A 20863-nucleotide genomic window follows, 5' to 3' on the forward strand; every position below is an offset into this window, starting at 1 on the left:
CAAAAATAAAATGAATACTTTATATTAGCACTTTATAGATTTAAAACATTTCAAAATGTATTTTTAAATATTTTTGTGCTACTCTTAATTCATCAATATTTTAATTTGATAATCATAATTTCATTTTAATTAAATAATTTCTATCTATTTTAAAAAAAAAACCAAACACATTAAAAGGGTTTGATTTTAACAGAAATTGAACAATTTATTTCATTCTATTAAAATGTGCTGGAATAAAATGAAGTTTATTTTAGTACTTCATAGATTCAAAACATTTAATGTATTTTTAAATATTTTGCTGCTACTCTTAATTCATAAATATTTTAACTTAATAATGCTTTAATTTAATAATAATTTTAATACTTTTTGTGAAATATGTATTGATTTTTATACACATGCACACATACAACCAATGGAATAAAATGGAGGCTATGCTATTTTCTATGTTCCCGATGGCCGCAGCTGTTTTGGGAGGTTCTAAGCCCGTCGCAATGTGGAGCCATGTCCACGCTTCGAATTGTGCACACGACGCACAACAAAACACAATACAGTGAAAATAGACAACTCAGATATAGGACACGGCGGTCAAAGGAACCATATGACATTTATTATAAAAAGGGTGAATGCGAGGTATAAAAATAACAACAACGGCAGGTGCTACTGCTACACTTCCATTTGGGAATTGTTTTTATTTTTTTTTAAATGAGTAATGCGCCGCAGGGGACCTTACCCGGCACACGTCGTGTAGAAAAACAGTTCATAATTAGTGTTCGATTCCTTTAATATGTCTTCTAGCTATGTAAAAAATGTTAAGGCTCCGTGATGAGCATTTTCATCAGTCACTCCTTCTTGCTGGTCTCCTGCCCTTCAAAGAGGGGGTACTGCACTTCCAGCTGAGGCCACGCGGTGGCGCCGTTGGCCAGCGACCAAAGCACACAGGGCAAGGCATCCACCTGCACCGGAATTGGGTTCATTTTTAGTACAAAAGCATCAAAATACCGTACAAACAGAGTAAATTGTGCCCTTCCGACGATAGCAAAATTCTTTGAGTTGACCTCGTCCGTAAAAGGTATTGGAAATTGCGTATAGTTGCCACAAGATGGCGACAAAGCACTTAATAAAAGGATCATAAAGCATCAACAAATGAGTACAGTACAGGCTCGGTTCTCAAACGTCCCCGTTCTCGAACAACTTGGTTCAAATTTCGAGATTTTTTTTTTTTTTTTTTTGCTTCTATTTTCAAATGAAAATCGGAACTCAAATGCCCCCGACAAAACCCGGAAATAACAGAACGCGCGCGGCCCGACCAGCTGACTTGCCCACGACGCGCTTTATTGTCAATTCGTACGAACCCCCAACAACAACAACAACAAAAAAAAAAAACGGAAATAACATAACTCGGTTTTTGAACCGCCTTCTAGAACGGATTGGGTTCGAGAACTGAGGCTCTACTGTACTGTCGCATTAGGCTAATCGACGGTATTAGCTAGCATAATAGCTTAAATAACACAAACTTGACGTGACATCACAAAAAGGCAAACAAATATGCTAGCGCTGTATTAAGTCATTAAGAAGTAAATGTACCTTTTACTTTTGCACGAGGTGCATTCAAGGACAAAATAGGACAAACCGAACTTTGACTTTGGGCACGAAGCGGTCACACAGTTTTAGTGGAATGTCGTACCTCGACGCGGATCTGCCTCATGGAGTCGCGGTCCCTCAGGGTGGCGGTGTGCGGCGTCTTGTTGACGGTGTCGAAGTCGACGGTGACGCCGAAGGCCACGCCGATCTCGTCGGAGCGGGCGTAGCGCCTGCCGATGGATCCCGACGAGTCGTCCACCTTGTGGGACACGCCCTTTCTGGTCAACGCCTCGGCTGACAGGGACAAAAATCAGTCCGTTAACTCCGGTAGGGTAGGCTCCAGATCTCCCTCGACCCTTGTGAGGATAAGTAGCTTGGAAGATAGATGGATGGAACTGTGTGAGGGTAGTAGAGTACAACCTCGGTTCTCGACCACAATCCGTTACAGAAGGCGATTCGAGAACCGATTTGTTCGAAAGCCGAATCGATATTTCCCATACAATGAATGGAAAAAGAAATAATGCGTTCCAAGCCTAAAAAATTTGGCATTTTAAATATACACGATAACAACGCGCATCATGGATCAGCTGGTCGGGCCGCGCGTGTTGTTCTTTCTTGTTTTTTTTTTTGCGGTGCGTTCAAATTTACAATAACAAAGCGCGTCGCGGGTCAGCTGTTCTGCCCGGCCACGCGCGTTCTGTTATCCACGGGTTTTTTTTCCCGCGGGGTGAGAATTCACAACAAAGCGCGTCGTGGGTCAGCTGGTCGGGCCGCGCGCGTTCTGTTATTTCCGGATTTTTGGGGGGCGTCCGAGCACCGGTTTTCGTTCAAAATTTTCATTTGAAAACTGATCTGATTGAGAACGGGAACGTTTGGGAACTGAAGCTGTACTGTATATTTTAAATGTAGTGTTGCTTTACCGCCACTTGGGGTCACTGAAGAGTTTTGTGATTTTGATACGACACCCCATGCTCCAATAGCTTGGATTTGCATTACTTCTATTGGACCGATTCCGAGTTCTGAACAATGGACGTATGTGCGAGCAGTGAACTTACACAGTTGTTGGACAAAAGGCGTAAAGTCTTGGTTTTGGCTCAGAGGGAGGATGCAGCACTTGTACGGGGAGACGGTGGCAGGAAAACTGAAATACTGGAAAGCAAACAATCCCCCCGAAAAAATCAAAGGAGAAAATTCAATGAAAGAACCAAAAAGCGAAACAATGCTTGCGCCCCCCCCGACCCCCGCCCCACCGTCCTCTGTTCGTCTCCTTGCCGCATGTGGAAGGAGTGCTCGAAGATGGAGTACATGATTCTCCCGATGCCGAAGGACGGCTCGATCACGTTTGGGACGATCTCCTCAACTGCGGGCACGTTGATTAGAGAACCTGATGATTCATAATCGTCTTTGTTTCTTTTTAAATCCATTTTTTCTTTTATTTCTTACCATGCAACGTCTTCTGGAATCGCTTGACGGCCACCATTTCTTTGGAAAGCTTGAACGTTTTGCCCTCCGTCGACACGCTGAGCTCTCTGCCCGGAACAAATCGGACCTTACGACCGTTCTGAAACGGTGTCGAACGCGACCAAATTACCCGCTTTCGTCGAGTCGCTTCTCCCCGTCGTCGATGTAGCACTCGTCGCACGCGTCCAGGTAGTCGAAGATGAGCTTGGCGTCTTTTTTGTACGCCGCTCCGACGGCGCCCCTGTTGGGCTCGAACTTCACCACGTTGACCACCTTGTGTCGCGGGGTTAAGGTTTTTGTTTTAGAGCGAGTCTGCGTTTTTAAGATGCGCTCCCATTGCCAGGTAAACGATCAAGATCCATCGGGATAGCTCCGATTCCGATGCGACGGTAGCCGATTCCATGAGGATACACCAATGGTACTACGTCAGAGCTGACAAAAAAAAACCTACAAAAACTACACGACTACATTTGACTAAGTGTTCCGAAGGGTGTTAGGATATTGGTTCCTTGAGGGGCTTCTCAGCCACCAGAGGCACCTTGGTGGCTCTGGAGTGACACGAGAGGTCGTAGCACGAGCGGTCGGCGCACCCGACGATCTCGATCCAACCCTGAAGCCAGAGAGTTTTGCGTCACGCGGGCGGCCGTCCTGGTGGAAACCGTGCGGGGTGATTCAAAAGACGACTCACGTAGGAGGTTTTGGACTCGGCGTCCCAGCAGTCGCAGGCGTAGTGCGCCATCTCGTTCTCCATGTGCTGTCGGAAGCGCACTTTGTCTTTGCTCAGGCCCACTTTGAGCAGGTACAAGTATATCCTGCCGATGAAGTAGCCCAGCACGGAGTTGTTGATGATCCCCTGCGGGATGAAAATATGGCGGTTCTTCGGTTTTCGAACGTCTCTGTTTTCGAGCGAAAATCGGTACTCGAACGCCCCCGAGAAAACCCGGAAATAACCGAACGTGCGGCCAGACCAGCTGATCTACTCTATCTATCTATCTATCGATCTATTGATCTATCGATCTATCTATCTATCTAGCGTTAGTGCGGTGCTAGTGTTAGTGCGCCGCTGGCGTTAGCGCACCTGGTCATAAGCCTCGGTACACAGAGTTTATAACCAGGTGCGCTCTGTAGACCGGGAATAACGGTATATAGAAACTGAATTCTTTATTAACATATTGTTTGGAAAAAAAAATTAATCTTAAAATGTACAGAAACATGCATTGGAATGTATGTGTACATGGATGTGCCTTTAAGAGGCGGAGTCTGATGGCTTTGTGTGAGTGTGAGCTGTGGCAGACAACAAGTTCAGTGTGACTGTTTTAACCGCTCTCCCAGCTGTCGATAAATAACTGAAAAATGGGGCGAAAGTGCCGATCCTTTCCCATATGCGAGGACATTATTACGGACAATTAATTATAAAAAATGTAATACGTAAACACCGTATTGGTAGAAATGACATTTTCGTTACCTGCTCCACAGCATCTCCGAGCCTCATGACCTGCGCAGACTGCCCGCTGGTCTGAGCCTTGGAGGAGTACAAAAGGATGTCCACGTCGGCCACGCTGGAGAACTTGGGGTGGACTTTCTCGTTGGGGTCCACAAAGTGCTCGATCTCGGCCATGGTGAATTCCCTGCGACGTAAAGGCAAGTTTTCACTGCACCATTAGATGAAAACTAACGAGAGTTCTTCACGCGTACTGTACCTGACGCGGATGAGTCCGGAGCGAGGCGAGATCTCGTTCCTGAAGGAGTTTCCGATCTGAGCGGCGCCGAAGGGGAGTTTTCCCTGGTTGAACTCGAGGAGTCGCTTGAAGTTGAGGAACATTCCCTGAGCCGTTTCTGGCCTCAGGTAGCTGCCAAATGAAACGTGCAAGAGCAGCACTTTGGTTCTCGATCACAATCCGTTCCAGAAAAAGGTTCGAGAAGTTATTTGTTCGAAAACCGAATCGACGTTTCCCATTACAATGAATGGAAAAAGAAATAATGCGTTCCAAGCCTTAAAAAATCGGCTTTTTAAAGCATTTTTTTTTTAGCTTTTCCTGATAATAAACTGCATAGCAGAAATACATGTATAGTTTAAATACTTTATACAATAAAATAATTTAAGAAATGTATTTATTTTTTTGCTTAAAATGTATGCTTTAGTAGTAGAGTAGGCTAGGCTGGAAGTGGATTACCGTATCTGTAGCGACTCCGGCCCCCGGCCTTGTAAACTTGCAGCATAACTTTAAACAAGCAACTTGCCGTCTTTGGAGCGATGCTTGGGGGTTAATCAATTTTCGTTCGAAAACGGGGACGTTCGAGAACCGAGGGTTTACTAGTAAAGTGGTAGCATTAGCGGTGAGTACTAATAGTAGTAATTGTAACTCCTAGTTCCGCTGTCACTCGTAAAAGTACTAGTGAGCGTTAGTTGTGGTCGGAGTCGTACCCAGGGGTGTTGCCTCCTGGCCCGATGGAGGTCTGGAACATGAGGTTGAAGGAGATGGGAGACGTGAGGTCATTTCCTGTGGAGGGGGACTTGACGTTGTACTTGACGAACAGTCCGCCCAACTCCTGCTGGGTGTAGTTGTCCATCTGCCGCACGCACGCACAAAAAGATTAACGCGGGGATATGGAAATCATGTGACCACGATCGCCGCAACCTCACCTGCGTGATCACGTCCTCCATCTCAGCCACCTTCTCGGGGGCGCAGGTCTCCGTGGACATCACTTTCTTCAAGTGGGCTGCAACGAAGACGCTCTCAGTCTTTTTGTTGTGTTTGGTTTTTAGAGGAGGAGGAGGAGGATGCGATTTACGGGATGTCTTTGAATGCAGCACTCGTTCAACCAGCCGACTCAGCTCAAAAATGACCGAAAACCAAAAAGCATTTTTCTGATTTGGTAGAGGCGACCCCACCCCCCTCCCCCTTACGTTCCATCCTATGACAGATGTAGCAGAGCAGCAAGCTTGGACCTGCTTGACTTTATTAAACATAGTTTGTCGAATAAAAGAGCTGCTGGCAAAAAAAAAAAAAAAAGAAATCCAACGTAAAAGCTCATCGTGTCATGAGCAAGACTTGGTCACTGCCAAGAGGGGCGTGGCCACGCCGCCGCTCCGGGCGGTGACACCTGTTCACCTCGGGACTGTAATTAGTTTTTGTCACTGGCATTTGCCGTTTCGTTGCTTTGTGTTAGTGAGTTGCATTCACTGTCTGTGGGACTCTACGGGTCAGAGTAACCCTAATCACAGTGATTCTGTGCCCTTTTGTTTGGTCCTGTCCCGTTGAGTTTTTCGTTTGCCCCATAGTCATTGGACCTTGCTGCGTGTCTTTTGGATCGCGCCTAGCCTAGCGTTTCTGTACCTTGTCGGACTGCCACAACGTGTATGACCCATTTTTCCGGAATAAACCACATTGAACATTATGCCCCTGCCTCAAAAGTCCTGCATTTGGGTCCGCGACACATCGGGCACCAGAAAGACCAGTTACGTCCCAAGCATACCGATCGCAGCCCCGCCCTTTCCTCCAGATGCGAGCAGGTGAAATCCATTTGTCAGGTGTTAGGAGAAAAATTCACAAAATTGCCTCAATGACTTTAAAAAAAAAGAGATAAAATTTAAAAAAATAAACCTTTTAGGAGGTGATCAGCCCGGAAGCATTCTCCCGTCTTGGTGTCTTTCACCATGTAGTCGGCAAATTTGTCAACGTGGCCTGATGTCCTGATTGATAGGATAAAAGTGAGGAAGTTGCAATATTTTGATATTTTTCTGCTGGGTTTTTGTTTTTTTTTTAAGCGGGTCGCTCACTTCAGGACGGGCTCCGGGGTCAGCATGGTGCAGTCGATCTCCAGGATTTGCTCCTCCTGGATGAAGTGCTGCCTCCACACCTGCAGGATGTTGTTCTTCAGGGCGCAGCCCACCGGCCCGAAGTCGTACAGCCCGGCCACACCTAGAAAAAAAATATTATCAGTCGAAAAAAAAAAAAAATAAAAAATAAAACGGCTACAATTTTCAGGGTTTAGGGACAAAATTCTAAAAAAAAAAAAAAAAAAGAAAAAAATTTTAAATCCCTTCATTTGTCATCCGCTGTGAACCAAAAAGTAGCTGATTAAAAAAAAAAGAAAAATATTGCTGCTTGCTAATAAAAATATGACTCATCACACTATAATATTTTTAATTTCAATGTACATTTTTTTTTTACCCTACCTCCATATATAGCAAAAGACTGATCATAGAAGAACCTCCTCTTCAAGGTGTCGTCCATCTTGACCCTGTCAACGACGTCGTCTTTGGGCTGCAGGGACAGCTCCTGGGAGTTCAAAGGTCGAGGTCAGAATATCATTACGACCGGAACAAAAGAGCCGCGTTTGCAAAAGAGAAAGCAAAAGTGAAGGGCAACAGCGGAGAGGGGAGGCCGAAGGGCCCACCTTCATTTCGAGAGCTCTCTTGCGGACTTTCAGCTCGGCGACCGCCTGGTTCACCTCCAGCTCTGGGGCGCTTCGCTCCTTCAGCCGGGCCACCAAGTCGCCCTCGAGAAAACACAAACCGTGTGTCACTCGTCACGTTTGTGTCAAATGAGGCCGATCGTGCCTTTGTCACGATATGGAAAAAAAAAAAAAAGCTTCCAAAAATATGTATTAATCACATCTGTTAAAATACTTCAACTATTGATTGATTCTGCTAAACAAGTGGCAAGCCCGGTTTTCAAAATATAAATTACAGTATATGGAAGCAAACATTTTTAATCAGGCGATTAAAAACTTCGTACTTTGTTTCCAAATTATAGTGTGTGTGGATGACAGGCTTTTGTAGGTTGTTGCTTTCACTTGCATTCGTTTTTTTCATTACTGTACATTCAATACGTATAACATGGCGATAGTTGTGCGTTTGAAGTAGTCATATTAACCTTATCAACAAGCAAGCTGGGCGTGATATGACCATAAAACTTCCATTTCGTGGGCAATAACTTTGTGTGATACTTATATTAACTATTTATTTCGATTCAAGACAATAAACGGGTAATAATAATAATATATAATTTTCATTTTGTTTATTATAATAATAATAAACGGGGTTTTTTTGTAAAATTTGACACAAGAAGTTTGACTTTATTCAATATTATAATAATTGAAAAATAATTTAATTTGAAATTATAATGAAAAAATTATAAATAAGTTTTTTCATGCAGCACATTTATACACAGCGTAACTGAATGTGCTTAACATGAAAAGCAACAGCTGATTTGATGTATCCACGCCCATTTAACTCAGACTGCCCCCCCCCAAAAAAAAAACATAATGCATAACCAAGTCCTTTTTATTGTTTTTTTTTTTTTTTTAGAACTGACCTGCATCCGCACAGCCTCCCGCAAAGGTGCCAAAGCCTGTTCCATCGTGCCACGTGTCGAAGAGCCCAAAAAAACCCCGCGTGCGTTGCTCCCCGCCGATTGTGGCGACCCAGCCAGCTGTGCGGATGTTTTCTCCAAGAGCCGACCCGGCCCACCCCAGCAGGAGGAGCCTGTGAGTGTGCAAACCCTTCTTTTTTTTTTTTTTAAAACTTCATGCTGGACTGAATCTTGATGCCTGAAACCGAGGCTTCGTGTTGCATCATCCAAAGTCGGCTGCAGTCCGACTTCAGTACGTTTACATGCAGGCGTGTTTTCCCCAAACGTGTCCCAGTGACCTTTAGACCGACGCCGACCTCTCTCCAATTTACGCAAACTGTACAATTATTATGAGATTACAATTGACACTAATCACCAGTTACCTCAAACCAACATCTTAATAAAAATTTTCAAAAGTTTAAATTAGATTTAGAACAAATACTTCAACACTGTTCCTTTATTTGTATTTTGTTGCCGTTGCGACAATTGATTTTTTTAAATCCATCTCTCATCAAATAAATAATGGACAATTGTAATAGTCAGTAAAAAGCAAAAACTGTCCAGACTTCAAATTCCAAGCCGAACACACAACTAAATGTCGTGAATTTAAGCTTCCATTTTTACATTTATACCTAAAATTCAACCAAAATATTTGGATTTTCAACAAAACCTCGTGTCCAATTTTTTATTTTTTAATTGTTAACATGCAATGTTATTGGTTTTTGTTTTCCTGAAACTTGTTTTGGGTGGTCCAAGGTTTTCGCCGAAAACCAGTACTACTTCTTAAATTGAGCCTTTTTGCACTGATTGGCTATTTCCAACACTGCATGCTCATTGGACGGCCTCATCTGTCAATCATTAATTTGGCACCACCCATCCATACGGCCTAACTTTCTACTTTAGTGTCATAATTGTCATTCATTTATATAGAAACATTCTACCGTTTTAGTGGGGTCGCATGGTGGGCTCAAGGCTGGGCTGGTAAAGTGTTGGCCTCACAGTTCTGAGGACCCGGGTTCAATCCCGGTCCCGCCTATGTGGCGTTTCCATGTTCTCCCCGTGCCTGCGTGTGTTTCCTCCGGGCACTGCGGTTTCTTCCCACATTCCACATTATTTGGACACTCTAAAATTGCCCCTAGGTGTGATTGTGAGTGCGGCTGTTTGTCTCGATGTGCCCTGTGATTGGCTGGCAACCAGTTCAGGGCGTGCCCCGCCTCCTGCCCGTCGACAGCTGGGATAGGTTCCAGCACACCCACGGCGCCCCTTGTGAGGATAAGCAGCGAAGAAAATGGCTGGATGGATGTATTGTAGGCAGCACAGTGCAATCAATTCGTAGCAGGTTCTGGGTTCGAATCTCAGTACTGGCCTTCATGTGTGGAGTAGGCATGTACTTTCCAGTTCTATAAACACCCCCATTAGATTTACTGAGGACTAAATTGGTGTGAACCCATCCAACTATCCATTTTCTTAGCCGCTTATCCTCACGAGGGTCGCGGGGAGCGCTGGAGCCTATCCCGGCTGTCAACGGCCAGGAGGCGGGGCTACACCCTGAACTGGTCGCCAGCCAATCGCAGGGCACATGGAGACAAACAACTGCACTCACAATCACACCTTGGGGCAATTTTAGAGTGTTGGTAGCGTGTCCTTTTGTCAACATTCAGCCAGCGTGGAACTGCAAACACGCGCCGTAAACATTTTGACCTGGCACCGAAGCTAGCCCGGCTAGCGCGTAGCCACGGCTGTAGAAATGAGAGAAGCTTTTAAATGGTACGCACATGTCCAGTAAGTGCTGGCTGTTTTTTTTTTGTTTTTTTTATTGAGCGTTAAATATCTCAATCTAGTCTGCCCGAAAAGCAGAACAGCGGCGGTCTAATCTTCCCTTCAGTCGAAGACGCAGACTTGATGCCAGTTTTTTTTTTTTTTTTTTAACACAAGACTGTCTCGGTCATACATGGTTGGAAATGCAGCTCCTCCTTGTGGACGTGATCGATATCGGGGGTGATGATCTTGCTGGGTGATGCAAACGCAACAGAAGTCTGTGGATTTGTCGGCGAGGCCGACGGGCGGAGGAGAGCAGAGAGGACGCTTCACTCCTCCACCGCGTCCCTCCTGCTGGTCTCCTGTCCTTCAAAGATGGGATACTTGGCCTCCACCTCTGCCCAGGTGAGAGTCCCGTTGGCCAAATCCCGAATGATCACCGGCAGCTCGCTCACCTGGGGAGAAAGTTTTAACGTTATGCTGGATTTCCTCTGCAGGACAGCTACGGGCTCTGGATTGTGAACTCTGGAGGGCGTACCTCGGCTCTGATCTGCCTCATGGAGTCGCGGTCCCTCAAAGTGGCGGTGTGCGGCGTCTTGTTGACGGTGTCGAAGTCGATGGTGATCCCGAACGCCACGCCAATTTCGTCCGTCCGGGCGTAGCGCCTCCCGATGGACCCCGCGGAGTCGTCCACCTTGTGGGACACGCAGTTTCTGGTCATGGCCTCGGCTGAAAGGACGGTGAGAGGAACGTCGTGAGCAGAAGTGGTAGAATGAGTTCTTTGCTTCGGGTTGGTCCAAAATTATAAATATGCTATGAAATGCGGTACTTACACAGCTCTTTAACAAATGGCACAAATTCCTGGTTTTGACTCAGAGGCAGAACCGAGCACTTGTATGGAGCAACAGTAGCTGGGAAGCTAAAGAACTGTTGTAGGGGGGAAAAAAAACATGAGGAGATAGCCATTTATTTTAAATTGTACTATTGTTCTTATTCATTTACTGTCAGACCATGCCAATACCAGAATATACAGTGAAGAAAATGAGTATTTGAACACCTGTTTATCAGCTAGAATTCTGACCCGCAAAGACCTGTTAGTCCACATTTAAAAGTCCTGCTTAAACCAGCACATGTCAAGCCCCGTCTTAGGTTTGCTAATGACCATTTGGATGATACAGAGGAGTCATGGGAGAACGTTTTGTGGCCAAAATGGAACTTTTTGGACATAATTCCACTAACCGTGTTTGGAGGAAATCGAATGATGAGTTCCATCCCAAGAACACCGTCCCTACTGTGAAGCGGGGGGGTCAACATCATGCTTTGGGGGTGTTTTTCTGCACATGGGACAGGATGACTGTACTGTATTAAGGAGAGGATGAGCGCGGCCATGTTTTGTGAGATTTTGGGGAAGAACCTCGTTGCCTCAGTCAGAGCATTGAAGATGGGTCATTGTTGGGTCTTTCAACGTGACAATGACCCGAAGTACACAGCCAGGAAAACCAAGGAGTGGCTCCGTAAGAAGAATATCAAGGTTCTGCTGTGGCTTAGCCAGTCTCCAGACCTAAACCCAATCAAAAATCTTTGAAGGGAGCTGAAACTCTGTGTTTGTCAGCGACAGCCCAGAAACCTGTCTGATCTAGAGAAGATCGGTGTGGAGGAGTGGGCCAAAATCCCTCCTGCGGTGTGTGCAAACCCGGTGAACAACCACAGGAAACGTTTGACCTCTGTCATTGCAAACAAAGGCTACTGTACCAAATATTAACATTGGTTTTCTCAGTTTTTCTTTTTAGATTATCTCTCTCACAGTGGACATGCCCCTCTGATGAAAAATTCAGACCCCTCCATGACTTCTAAGTGGGAGAACTTGCAATATAGCAGGGTGTTCAAATTACTTATTTTCTTTACTGAACTTTGTAAAGGAATATTTTTTTTTTAATATCACAGCTCTTGTATTGTCTGAAGGGTCAATGTTTGGGCCGAACTTACCGTCCTTTGCTCGTCGCCCTCTCTGACGTGGAAGGTGTGCTCGAAGATGGTGTACATGATCCTGCCGATGCCGAACGACGGCTCGATGACGTTGGGGATGACTTCCTCCACTGGGTGAGACAAACCACTTTTAGTTCGGGGGGTGTCACGTCCACGCGTGCCGCTTGAGTTGAGAGCTTACCGTGTAGCGTCTTCTGGAATCGCTTCACCGCCACCATGTCTTTGGTCAGTTTGAACGTCTTCCCTTCCACCTCGATGGTGAACTCTCTGAGGGGTTCAAAAACCAGATGCTCGGGGTTCAAAAGGACCAACAACCTCAGAATTTTTTCGGGTTTTTGCAACTCACCCGGTCTCGTTGAGGAGCTGCTCCTTCTCCGAGATGAAGCATTCGTCGCACATCGCCAGGTACTCCAGGGCAATCTTGGCCTCCTTCTTGTAAGCCTTTCCGATGGCTCCTTTGTTGGGCTCAAACTGGACTACGTTCACGACTTTGTGCGGCGACATTAAGGAGCGGTTCCAAATTTGCGTGACACGGGGAGAACAAGCGGAACGTGTTTTTGGAAGGATATGGGCTCTTTCAGCAGCTTCTCTGCGACCAGGGGCACCTTGGTGACTTGGGCGTGGCATTTCAGGTCGAAGCAGGAGCGGTCGGCGCACCCCACGATCTCGATCCAACCCTGCGAGGTACAAACGCCACAGTCATCTTACGCGGAATTGCTAGCTAAGACCACGTGAGGACGCCTAAGGGACACGCACGTATGAGGTTTTGGTTTCGGCATCCCAGCAGTCGCAGGCGTAGTGGGCCATCTCATTGTCCATGTGCTGGCGGAAACGCAGCTTGTCTTTGGCTATTCCGACTTTAGTGAGATAGAGGTAGATCCTACCGATGAAATACCCCAGGACGGAGTTATTGATCACACCCTACAAGACAAAAATGTAATGCAATGTAATTAATTTCCTTTTACATTCCTGTGTCACAAAACAACGTACTAAAAATACGTACTGTAATTCCCGGCCGACAAAGCGAACCTGGTTATAAGCCTCACCCAGTACATTTGGAAAGGCTAAAGCTAGCGCCATGCTAAAAAAAAATTAAACAAAAAACAAACAAATGGTAAAAACCACTGGGACACTGCCGTTATATGCTAGCGCAGCGCTAACAGGGCCAGTTAAAAAAAAAAAAAAAAAAAAAAAAAAAGGTAAAAGTCACTTCCTTGGCACTTATATTCCACTGGTCTCACTCTTACCTTTTCCGCGCCGTTAGAAAATAAAATGCACAAATTAGCCGCAACACCGCACAAACCACAGGGTTGAAAGCGTGTGAAAAAAAAAAGTCGCCTCTTATTGGACCGGAAATTACAATATAATAAAATGTTAAAATCCTTCCCACCTGCTCCACAGCATCTCCGAGCCTCATGATGTGGGCGGACTGGCCGCTGGTCTGGGCCTTGGAGGAGTACAACAGGATGTCCAGGTCGGCCACGTTGGAGAACTTGGGGTGGACTTTCTCGCCGGGGTCCACAAAGTGCTCGATCTCAGCCATCGTGAACTCTCTTGTCGGAGAAAAGGTACAAAATTGTTGGCGTGAATACATTTCTTTTCACAATTCAATTGAGAAAAAATAAAATGAAAATCGGTATCAATCATTTTAAAATGTAGATTTTATCTTGTTTTGAAAAGAGCTTTTCGAAATCGAAACAAAATTGTATAACTCAAATATACAATACGAAAAACTGAAATCAGGCCTTCCTCACCTAACACGGATGAGTCCGGAGCGAGGCGAGATTTCGTTCCTGAAGGAGTTTCCTATCTGAGCAGCAGCGAAGGGGAGTTTTCCCTGGTTGAACTCCAACAATCGCTTGAAGTTGAGGAAGATTCCCTGAGCGGTTTCAGGCCTCAGATAGCTTCAAACCGACATCCGCGGGAGACAACAAGGAGTTATTTGAAATCGACAGTGACCATTGTCGGCTTTTCCTTTTTTGTCTATGTACCCTGGCATGTTCCCTCCCGGTCCGATAGAGGTCTGGAACATGAGGTTGAAGGAGATGGGAGGCGTGAGGTCATTTCCTGTGGTGGGGGACTTGACGTTGTACTTGACAAAGAGGTCGGCCAGCTCTTGCTGGGTGTAGTTGTCCATCTGTCGGATAAAACGTTAATCGTCCGATCCGAGAGTTAAGATCCGCTTTTTTTAAAATGAATCAAGCTCCAGTCGGACCTGCGTGACGACGTCCTCCATCTCGGCCTTCTTTTCTGCGGGACACTTCTTGTCGGCCATCATCTTCTGGAGATGTGCTGTGGAAGGAAATCATTAATAAACGAAAAATGCAGTTCTACCAACAGGGTGAGCAGATCACCATATCGAGGTTCAATATATTTATTTATGATCTTTATGCTTCCATTTTTAATTGTTAAAATGAAAAGTGACTGATTTTATGTCTGAGTCGGTAAGCTGCAGTAATAAGTCTTAACATGTTGCTTAAAATACCAATAACTAGCACAGTGATCCCAGCTTTGTTAGCCAGTCTATGGCATTCTTTTATGTGTTAGCACGCAGGTGTCAAACCCGAGGACAGGGGGGCCAGATCCGGCCCCCCGCATGATTTTATGTGGCCCGCGAAGGCAAATCGTGTACGCCAGCTTCTGTGATTCTTGTTCAAATCCGAACCAACATTTCAAATTGTCGCATCATAAATCATAATGAGTGGATCAGCTGGAAAGCGTTGGCCTCACAGTCCCGAGGTCCCGGGTTCGATCCCGGCCTGCCTGTGCGGGTTTCCTCCAGGCACTCCGGTTTCCTCCCACATTCCAAAAACATGGAACATTTAATCGGACACACTAAATTGCCCCCTAGGTGTGATTGTGAGTGCGGCTGTTTGTCTCGATGTGCCCCGCGATTGGCTGGCGACCAGTTCAGGGCGTACCCCGCCTCCTGCCCGTTGACAGCTGGGACTGTACGTCATAAACCGAGGACACCGTCCGGCCTACCTTTGAGGAGGTGGTCCGCCCGGAAGCACTCGCCATTCTTGACATCTTTCACCATGTAGTCGGCAAATTTGTCTACGTGTCCTGATGTTCTGGTGACACACGCAGAAAAAAATTAAAAATAGTGACTGCGTCTCTAAGGTGCTGCGACGTTTCACTTTTAAAAAAATGTATCTGCAACCGGGCTATGGAAGTCTGCAATAATGACAGCTCCCATGCGTGAAATCGCAGAGTTCAATGTGCGCCTGGCAAAAAAAAAAAAAAAAACACCCACAGTTCAGCACTTTGGAGCTGACTCTGGGAACCACGAGGCGCTGAAAAACCACAGGGAGGATGCGTCGCTTTTGCTCACTTGAGGACGGGCTCGGGGGTCAGCATGGTGCAGTCGATCTCCAGGATCTGCTCCTCTTGGATGAAGTGCTGCCGCCACGCCTGCAGGATGTTGTTCTTCAAGGCGCAGCCCACCGGCCCGAAGTCGTACAGGCCGCTCACCCCTGAGAAGAATGACCGCGTGGTCAACGATGTCTCCGGACGCATACCCACCCCCAAAAACCTGAGCGAGCTTTATCTCACCGCCATAGATGGCGAAGGCCTGATCGTAGAAGAAACGCCTCTTGAGGGTGTCCTCCATCTTGGTTCTGTCGACAATGTCGTCTTTGGGTTGCAACGCCAGCTCCTGCGGTCACACGTTGAATGAAACCCGAGGCAAAACTCGCAGGCCGTCTTCATCTAATCGTACCTTGGCCTCCAGATTCCGCTTCCTCGCTTTGAGTTCAGCCACCGCTTTGGTAACGTCCACATCGGGAGCGCCATCTTGCTTCATTTGGCGCACCAGATCCCCCTGAAAAACCGCACATCTGTTAAGATGGCTGCAGACAAAATGACGATATTCAACATCAAGTCAACGAAGGCCGGATTTTCCAGATGACGATAAAAGATGAGCCGACGCGGTTATCTTAGTCAGGTGAAGAGTGATAACCTAACGATATCATCTGCGAACACCATAGTCCAAGGGGATTCCAGTCTAACCTCATTTATCAGCCTATCCATTACTACCGCAAACAGGAAGGGGCTCAACGCGGACCCCTGATGCACTCCCACCTCCACCTTAAATTCTTCTGACACACCTACGCCACATCTCACCGCTGTTCTGCTCCCCATCATACATATCCTGTACTATTGTAACATATTTCTCCGCCAAAGCGGACTTGCGCATGCAGTACCAGGGTTCCTCTCTTGATACTCTGTCATAGGCTTTCTTGAGGTCTACAAAGACACATTGTACCTCCTTCTGACCTCCTCTGTACTTTTCCACGGGCATCCTCAAGGCAAATAATGCATCTGTGGTACTCTTTCTAAGCATGAAACCATACTGTTGCTCGCATATACTTAATTCTGACCCGAGTCTAGGCTCGACTACTCTTTCCCATAACTTCATTGTCTGCCTCATCTTTATTCCTCAGTAGTTTCCACAGTTCTGAACATTGCCTTTGTTCTGAAAAATGGGAACTAGTACACTTGTCCTCTAAATCGGTTAAAGTGGTAAAAATTGGAATGTGTGGAGCCTGTACCGACCTACGTCTCTAATCTCTCCAGCGGCCTGTATTTAGTTTCAAATATAATTTCTAGATGATCTGACTTAATCTTTCGTAACCTTTCACAATCATTTTGCAGCAATGTCGCCGAGGTCTGCAGCACATCATTTTTGGTCATCAAAAGAACCAGGGTGAAGCGCAAGGTTTAAAATCTGGGGAGACAGAAGCTTTGCTGTTGCAGCCCTCAAAATCTGTCAGATTAACCTGATCCTGACCCTCCTTGCGTTTAAATTTCGTTTAAAACCCCATTTGGTCCTTGGTGGTCTCAGACCTTATCAAAGAAACCTGTCCCATTATGTGCTTTTATTGGCATTTTGGTAAAAAGCTTTCATATGTACTGCTTTTTTTTTTTTTTTACCTGCGTTATATTTGATCTTTTTTTTTTATTGTCCCGTACTTGATCAACTGTTTTCAAATACTAGCACAGGGTTCTGCCAACTTTGATATAAACTAACAAGATAGTGATGAAAAAAAATGAAGAGATTAGTAATTACCACAAACGTGAATCAAAAAACTATTATGTGCTTGTTTTGATGCAATAAGGTTAAACTCGCCTTTTTTTTTTAGAATTTGACCGAAGAAGACAGAGTTGGATATGCACACGAAGGGCAAACTGTTTTGAAATTAAAAAATGAAAAACAGCATCAACTTCCCCGTCCTTCGAACCACACCCCGCTTTAAAAAGCCTCAGCAGGAACCGCGACTGAAACGTGGCAGAGGGCGCAGACATGACTGCTGCTGGGCAAGGTTAGCATCCAGCTACTTGACGAAGCCCCATTCACCCGCTGGCCTGAGCCGGATAAAAACGTGGCGGCGCTACCGAAAAGGGTTCCATTAAAGTGTCAAAGAAAGAGTTACCTGTTCCTTGACCGCCAGCCTCAAAGGGGCGAGGATTTGCTCCACGTCGCCGTCCATAGTCGCTCGTCCTTCTTCCAGCCGCTGCTGCTGCTGCTGCCACAGGCTCTTCTGCTTGTTCTTCTTGGAAAGGCGGGCCGACGTGGAAAAGGGCCGGTTGCGGGGGCGATCCAACCGAACACACCGCAGCCGTGGCACCGAGCGGAGGGAGGGAATGTCAGCGGTGGTCCTCAGCAGTGCCGATGCAGCAGCCCCGCGGAGAAGAACAAGCATGGACAGCCCGTAATGCGAGAAGACCAGGATGATGAAATCGCTCCAACATAGAGTAAACGTCGTGTGCATACAAAACCTGCACTTTCGGCTCAGGAAAAAAAAAAAAAAAAAACACGACGGCGAAGTATCCGCAGATTCGCCATAAATTAACACGCTCGAAAAACACGAAAAAAACAAACAAACAAAAAAAAAAACATATGTTCGTCCGTTTACTTTATTTACGTCTTTAAAAAAAAAAAAAAAGGCAGTACATATTTGTGTTGTTTTTGGAGCGTTCAAATGTGCTGGGTGCTATTTAAATATCGTCCACCAGATGGCACTACAACTCCATGTTAATGCAACGACAAACTTGAATCTGTACCTGAGTGGTCAGTCAGTTCTAAAATTGAATATTAATATGAGTCTTCCTACTGTTTTGCGGGAAAATTGTTATTCTTATAAGGGGAAAAATATTTTACTTTTTTTTCACTGAAACGTGTCAAGAATGAATGAAATTTAAAAAAAATAAAAATGCGGAATAAAAATGTATTTTTTGGTAATGTTTTAGAAAAAAAGTCTCTTCAGAGGTAAAAAGCCTTTCCCCCGCACATTTAAAAAAAAAGTGCAATTTGAAGCCTCAAAATCGCCCATAGATGTGAATGTGAGCATTAGTTTTGAGTTACCTGAATACGGAAACATATTCTTATAGTCAATTTTTGTGTTTGAAGGCCTCAGGGGAGGTTTTGTACCGAACTGCGTTCACGTTCATAAAACATTCAAGGCGTCTGCGAGCTCGCCACCTGTACTTGACGATAACGAGCCTGATCACTGGTGTCTTATCAAAGCAAATATCACAACCGTACGTATTTTAATAATGCATCAACCGAGACGTAGGTACGTGGCTCCAGGCAGGGCCTTCAGTTAGCTCAAAAAAAAAAAAAAAACAGCAACAAAAAAAAAAACTGAGGCCAGCAGGCTTGCAAAGAAATAACTCAGAAGTGAAACTTTGATTTTATTTTTAAAGGCAAATGCAACTCACGTGGCAAGAACGGTAAAATAAATTCAACGAGTGAAAATAATCGTCGAGCGCCTGGATGCAGTAGGTGAGTTTTGGGTATGTTGTTTGGTTGCAGACGTCAGATAATGTAGCTGTACAATTTTTGCTTCCATACTTATGCAGTAAAATGAGACGATACATTTGTCCAACAAAAGAGAAAGAATCGTAACTATTTGGTGACCTTACATTTTTTGGTGTGTGGGGGCAGAAATGAGTAAAAAATTTGTGTTTGTTAGCTAGCAGGCTACTTCCTGGTTCACAGATGACAGCCCGCCATCAGTCAACTATTAAATAGGAGCAAATAAGTTTGTTCAACAAATGGGGAAATTGTGCCTTTTTTGAGGGGTTCACAATTTTTGCCAAAGTTTTGTGATACATTTGTACTGTACTAAATTGGATGAGGGGAAAAAAAAAACAGTTCTTGTTCGGTTCACGTCCCAATCCCAACGTGCCATCGAGTTTTGTGAGAACCGCCTGTTCTGGAGTCAATCATGCTGTCCAATTTAGAAGTGAGCCACACGTACAATCGCACCACGTTACACGTTAATGGCGTATAACGGCGCCAGCGTCCTCCATTATGCAGTCAGGTAAGGTCAGTCAGGGTCGGTCGGGCCCGGGCGCCGTTAATGTGACGGACAAGGACGGTGAACTGGTACAGACACGGTGACGTCGTGCCCGCTGGCGCGGGACCAGGGAAGCACTTTGGACTCGCTTTTCTCCGAAAGTGAACCTGCGTGATTAATATTTATTATTCAGGTCTGTCAATTCATGAGGAGGATGACAGTTGAAGATGCTTTCTCAAAGGAGAAGAAACTTCAGGTTAAGATGAGAGACCAATCAAATGTTGCCCGCGTTGGAAATCATGTAAGCTATAATCGTTTTTTAACCTCCATTTTGATATCCAATACATGAGTATTCGAACGTTATGCTCAGTCGCAATTTCATCATAAACCTTTTTCTTCATTTTATTTATTTTTTCAAAATTTATTTGTTACATTTATTAGTAGCTTATTTCCACTTCATTTATTTGTAATTTGTTTTTAAACTGTAATTTATTTTGTATTTTTTGGAAAAAGCAGCCTTTGGCAGGTATGCTATGGTACATTTGTAATTTAATTTTCAATTTAATTTTATTAATTTTTTTAGAATGCTTCAATTTACTGATATATAATAATGTATTGGTAATTAATTGAATTATTTTAGTATGACATCAAATGACAAATATAATTTTTTTGTATTTCTACGTTTTAATTTGTTGTATTTTTTCATGGCATTTCGTCGCAATTTCATCATAAACATGTTTCTCATAATTTTCCCTTAATTTTTGATGACTTGTTTCAATATTTAAATTTAGCTTGAAATTAATTAGTAACTTATTTACACTTAATTTATTTGTAATTTGTTTCTAAATTGTAATTGAAATTGTAAAAATGTATTCTGTAATTTTTTGTAAATAGCAGCCCTTGGCAGGTATGCGAGGATACATTTGTAATTAAATTTTCAATTTAATTTAATATTTTTTAGAATGCTTCCATTTCGTGATGTACAATAATGGTAATATAAATAATTGGTAATTTATTGAATTATTTTAGTATGACATCAAATGACAAATACACACTGCTTTTTATTAGCTCTAGTTTTTGATTTATTGAATTATTTTTATGGCATTTATGCTCAATCGCAATTTCATCATAAACATCTTTCTTGTAATTTTTCCTTAATTTTTGCTATATTCTGTTTAAATATTAAAATTTAGCTTGAAATTAATAACTTATTTTCACTTAATTTATTTGTAATTTGTTTTTAAATTGTAATTTATTTTGTATTTTTTGTAAATAGCACCCATTGGCAGGTATGCTATGATACATTTGTAATTAATTTTCAATTTTAGTTTTTTTGGATTGCTTCCATTTAGCGGTATGCAATAATGTATGGTAAATTATTGAATTATTTTAATATGACATCAAATGACAAATACT

The 20863-nt window shown here is 44.2% G+C and overlaps 2 protein-coding genes and 1 non-coding gene across 3 annotated transcripts; all 3 read right to left on the bottom strand.

Annotated features, from left to right (window-relative positions):
• Positions 1-626: 626 nt before the first annotated feature.
• Positions 627-8482, bottom strand: LOC133492426 (glycine--tRNA ligase-like). The gene is made up of 17 exons (XM_061804568.1): positions 8364-8482; positions 7444-7545; positions 7223-7325; positions 6824-6965; positions 6648-6736; positions 5687-5763; positions 5468-5613; positions 4743-4892; positions 4508-4670; positions 3731-3895; positions 3544-3652; positions 3173-3317; positions 3025-3110; positions 2832-2941; positions 2637-2730; positions 1685-1875; positions 627-953 (listed from the first exon to the last, which is right to left on the bottom strand). Exons 1-17 carry the CDS (start codon positions 8406-8408, stop codon positions 840-842), a joined length of 2031 nt encoding a protein of 676 aa, XP_061660552.1. The 5' UTR covers positions 8409-8482; the 3' UTR covers positions 627-839.
• A 1699-nt stretch (positions 8483-10181) lies between these two features.
• Positions 10182-18057, bottom strand: LOC133492425 (glycine--tRNA ligase-like). Its single transcript, XM_061804567.1, has 17 exons — positions 17579-18057; positions 15865-15966; positions 15699-15801; positions 15478-15619; positions 15129-15217; positions 14359-14435; positions 14135-14280; positions 13898-14047; positions 13534-13696; positions 12900-13064; positions 12712-12820; positions 12490-12634; positions 12325-12410; positions 12144-12253; positions 10991-11084; positions 10696-10886; positions 10182-10612 (listed from the first exon to the last, which is right to left on the bottom strand). The coding sequence occupies exons 1-17, from the start codon at positions 17915-17917 to the stop codon at positions 10487-10489; spliced, it is 2337 nt and encodes a 778-aa protein (XP_061660551.1). The 5' UTR covers positions 17918-18057; the 3' UTR covers positions 10182-10486.
• On the bottom strand, positions 15292-15438 carry LOC133493106 (small nucleolar RNA SNORA84). The gene has a single exon (XR_009792844.1). It is a non-coding gene; the product is annotated as a small nucleolar RNA SNORA84 (small nucleolar RNA).
• Positions 18058-20863: the final 2806 nt, after the last annotated feature.

The sequence above is a fragment of the Syngnathoides biaculeatus genome, chromosome 19 (assembly GCF_019802595.1).
Source record: "Syngnathoides biaculeatus isolate LvHL_M chromosome 19, ASM1980259v1, whole genome shotgun sequence".
NCBI lineage: Eukaryota > Metazoa > Chordata > Actinopteri > Syngnathiformes > Syngnathidae > Syngnathoides > Syngnathoides biaculeatus.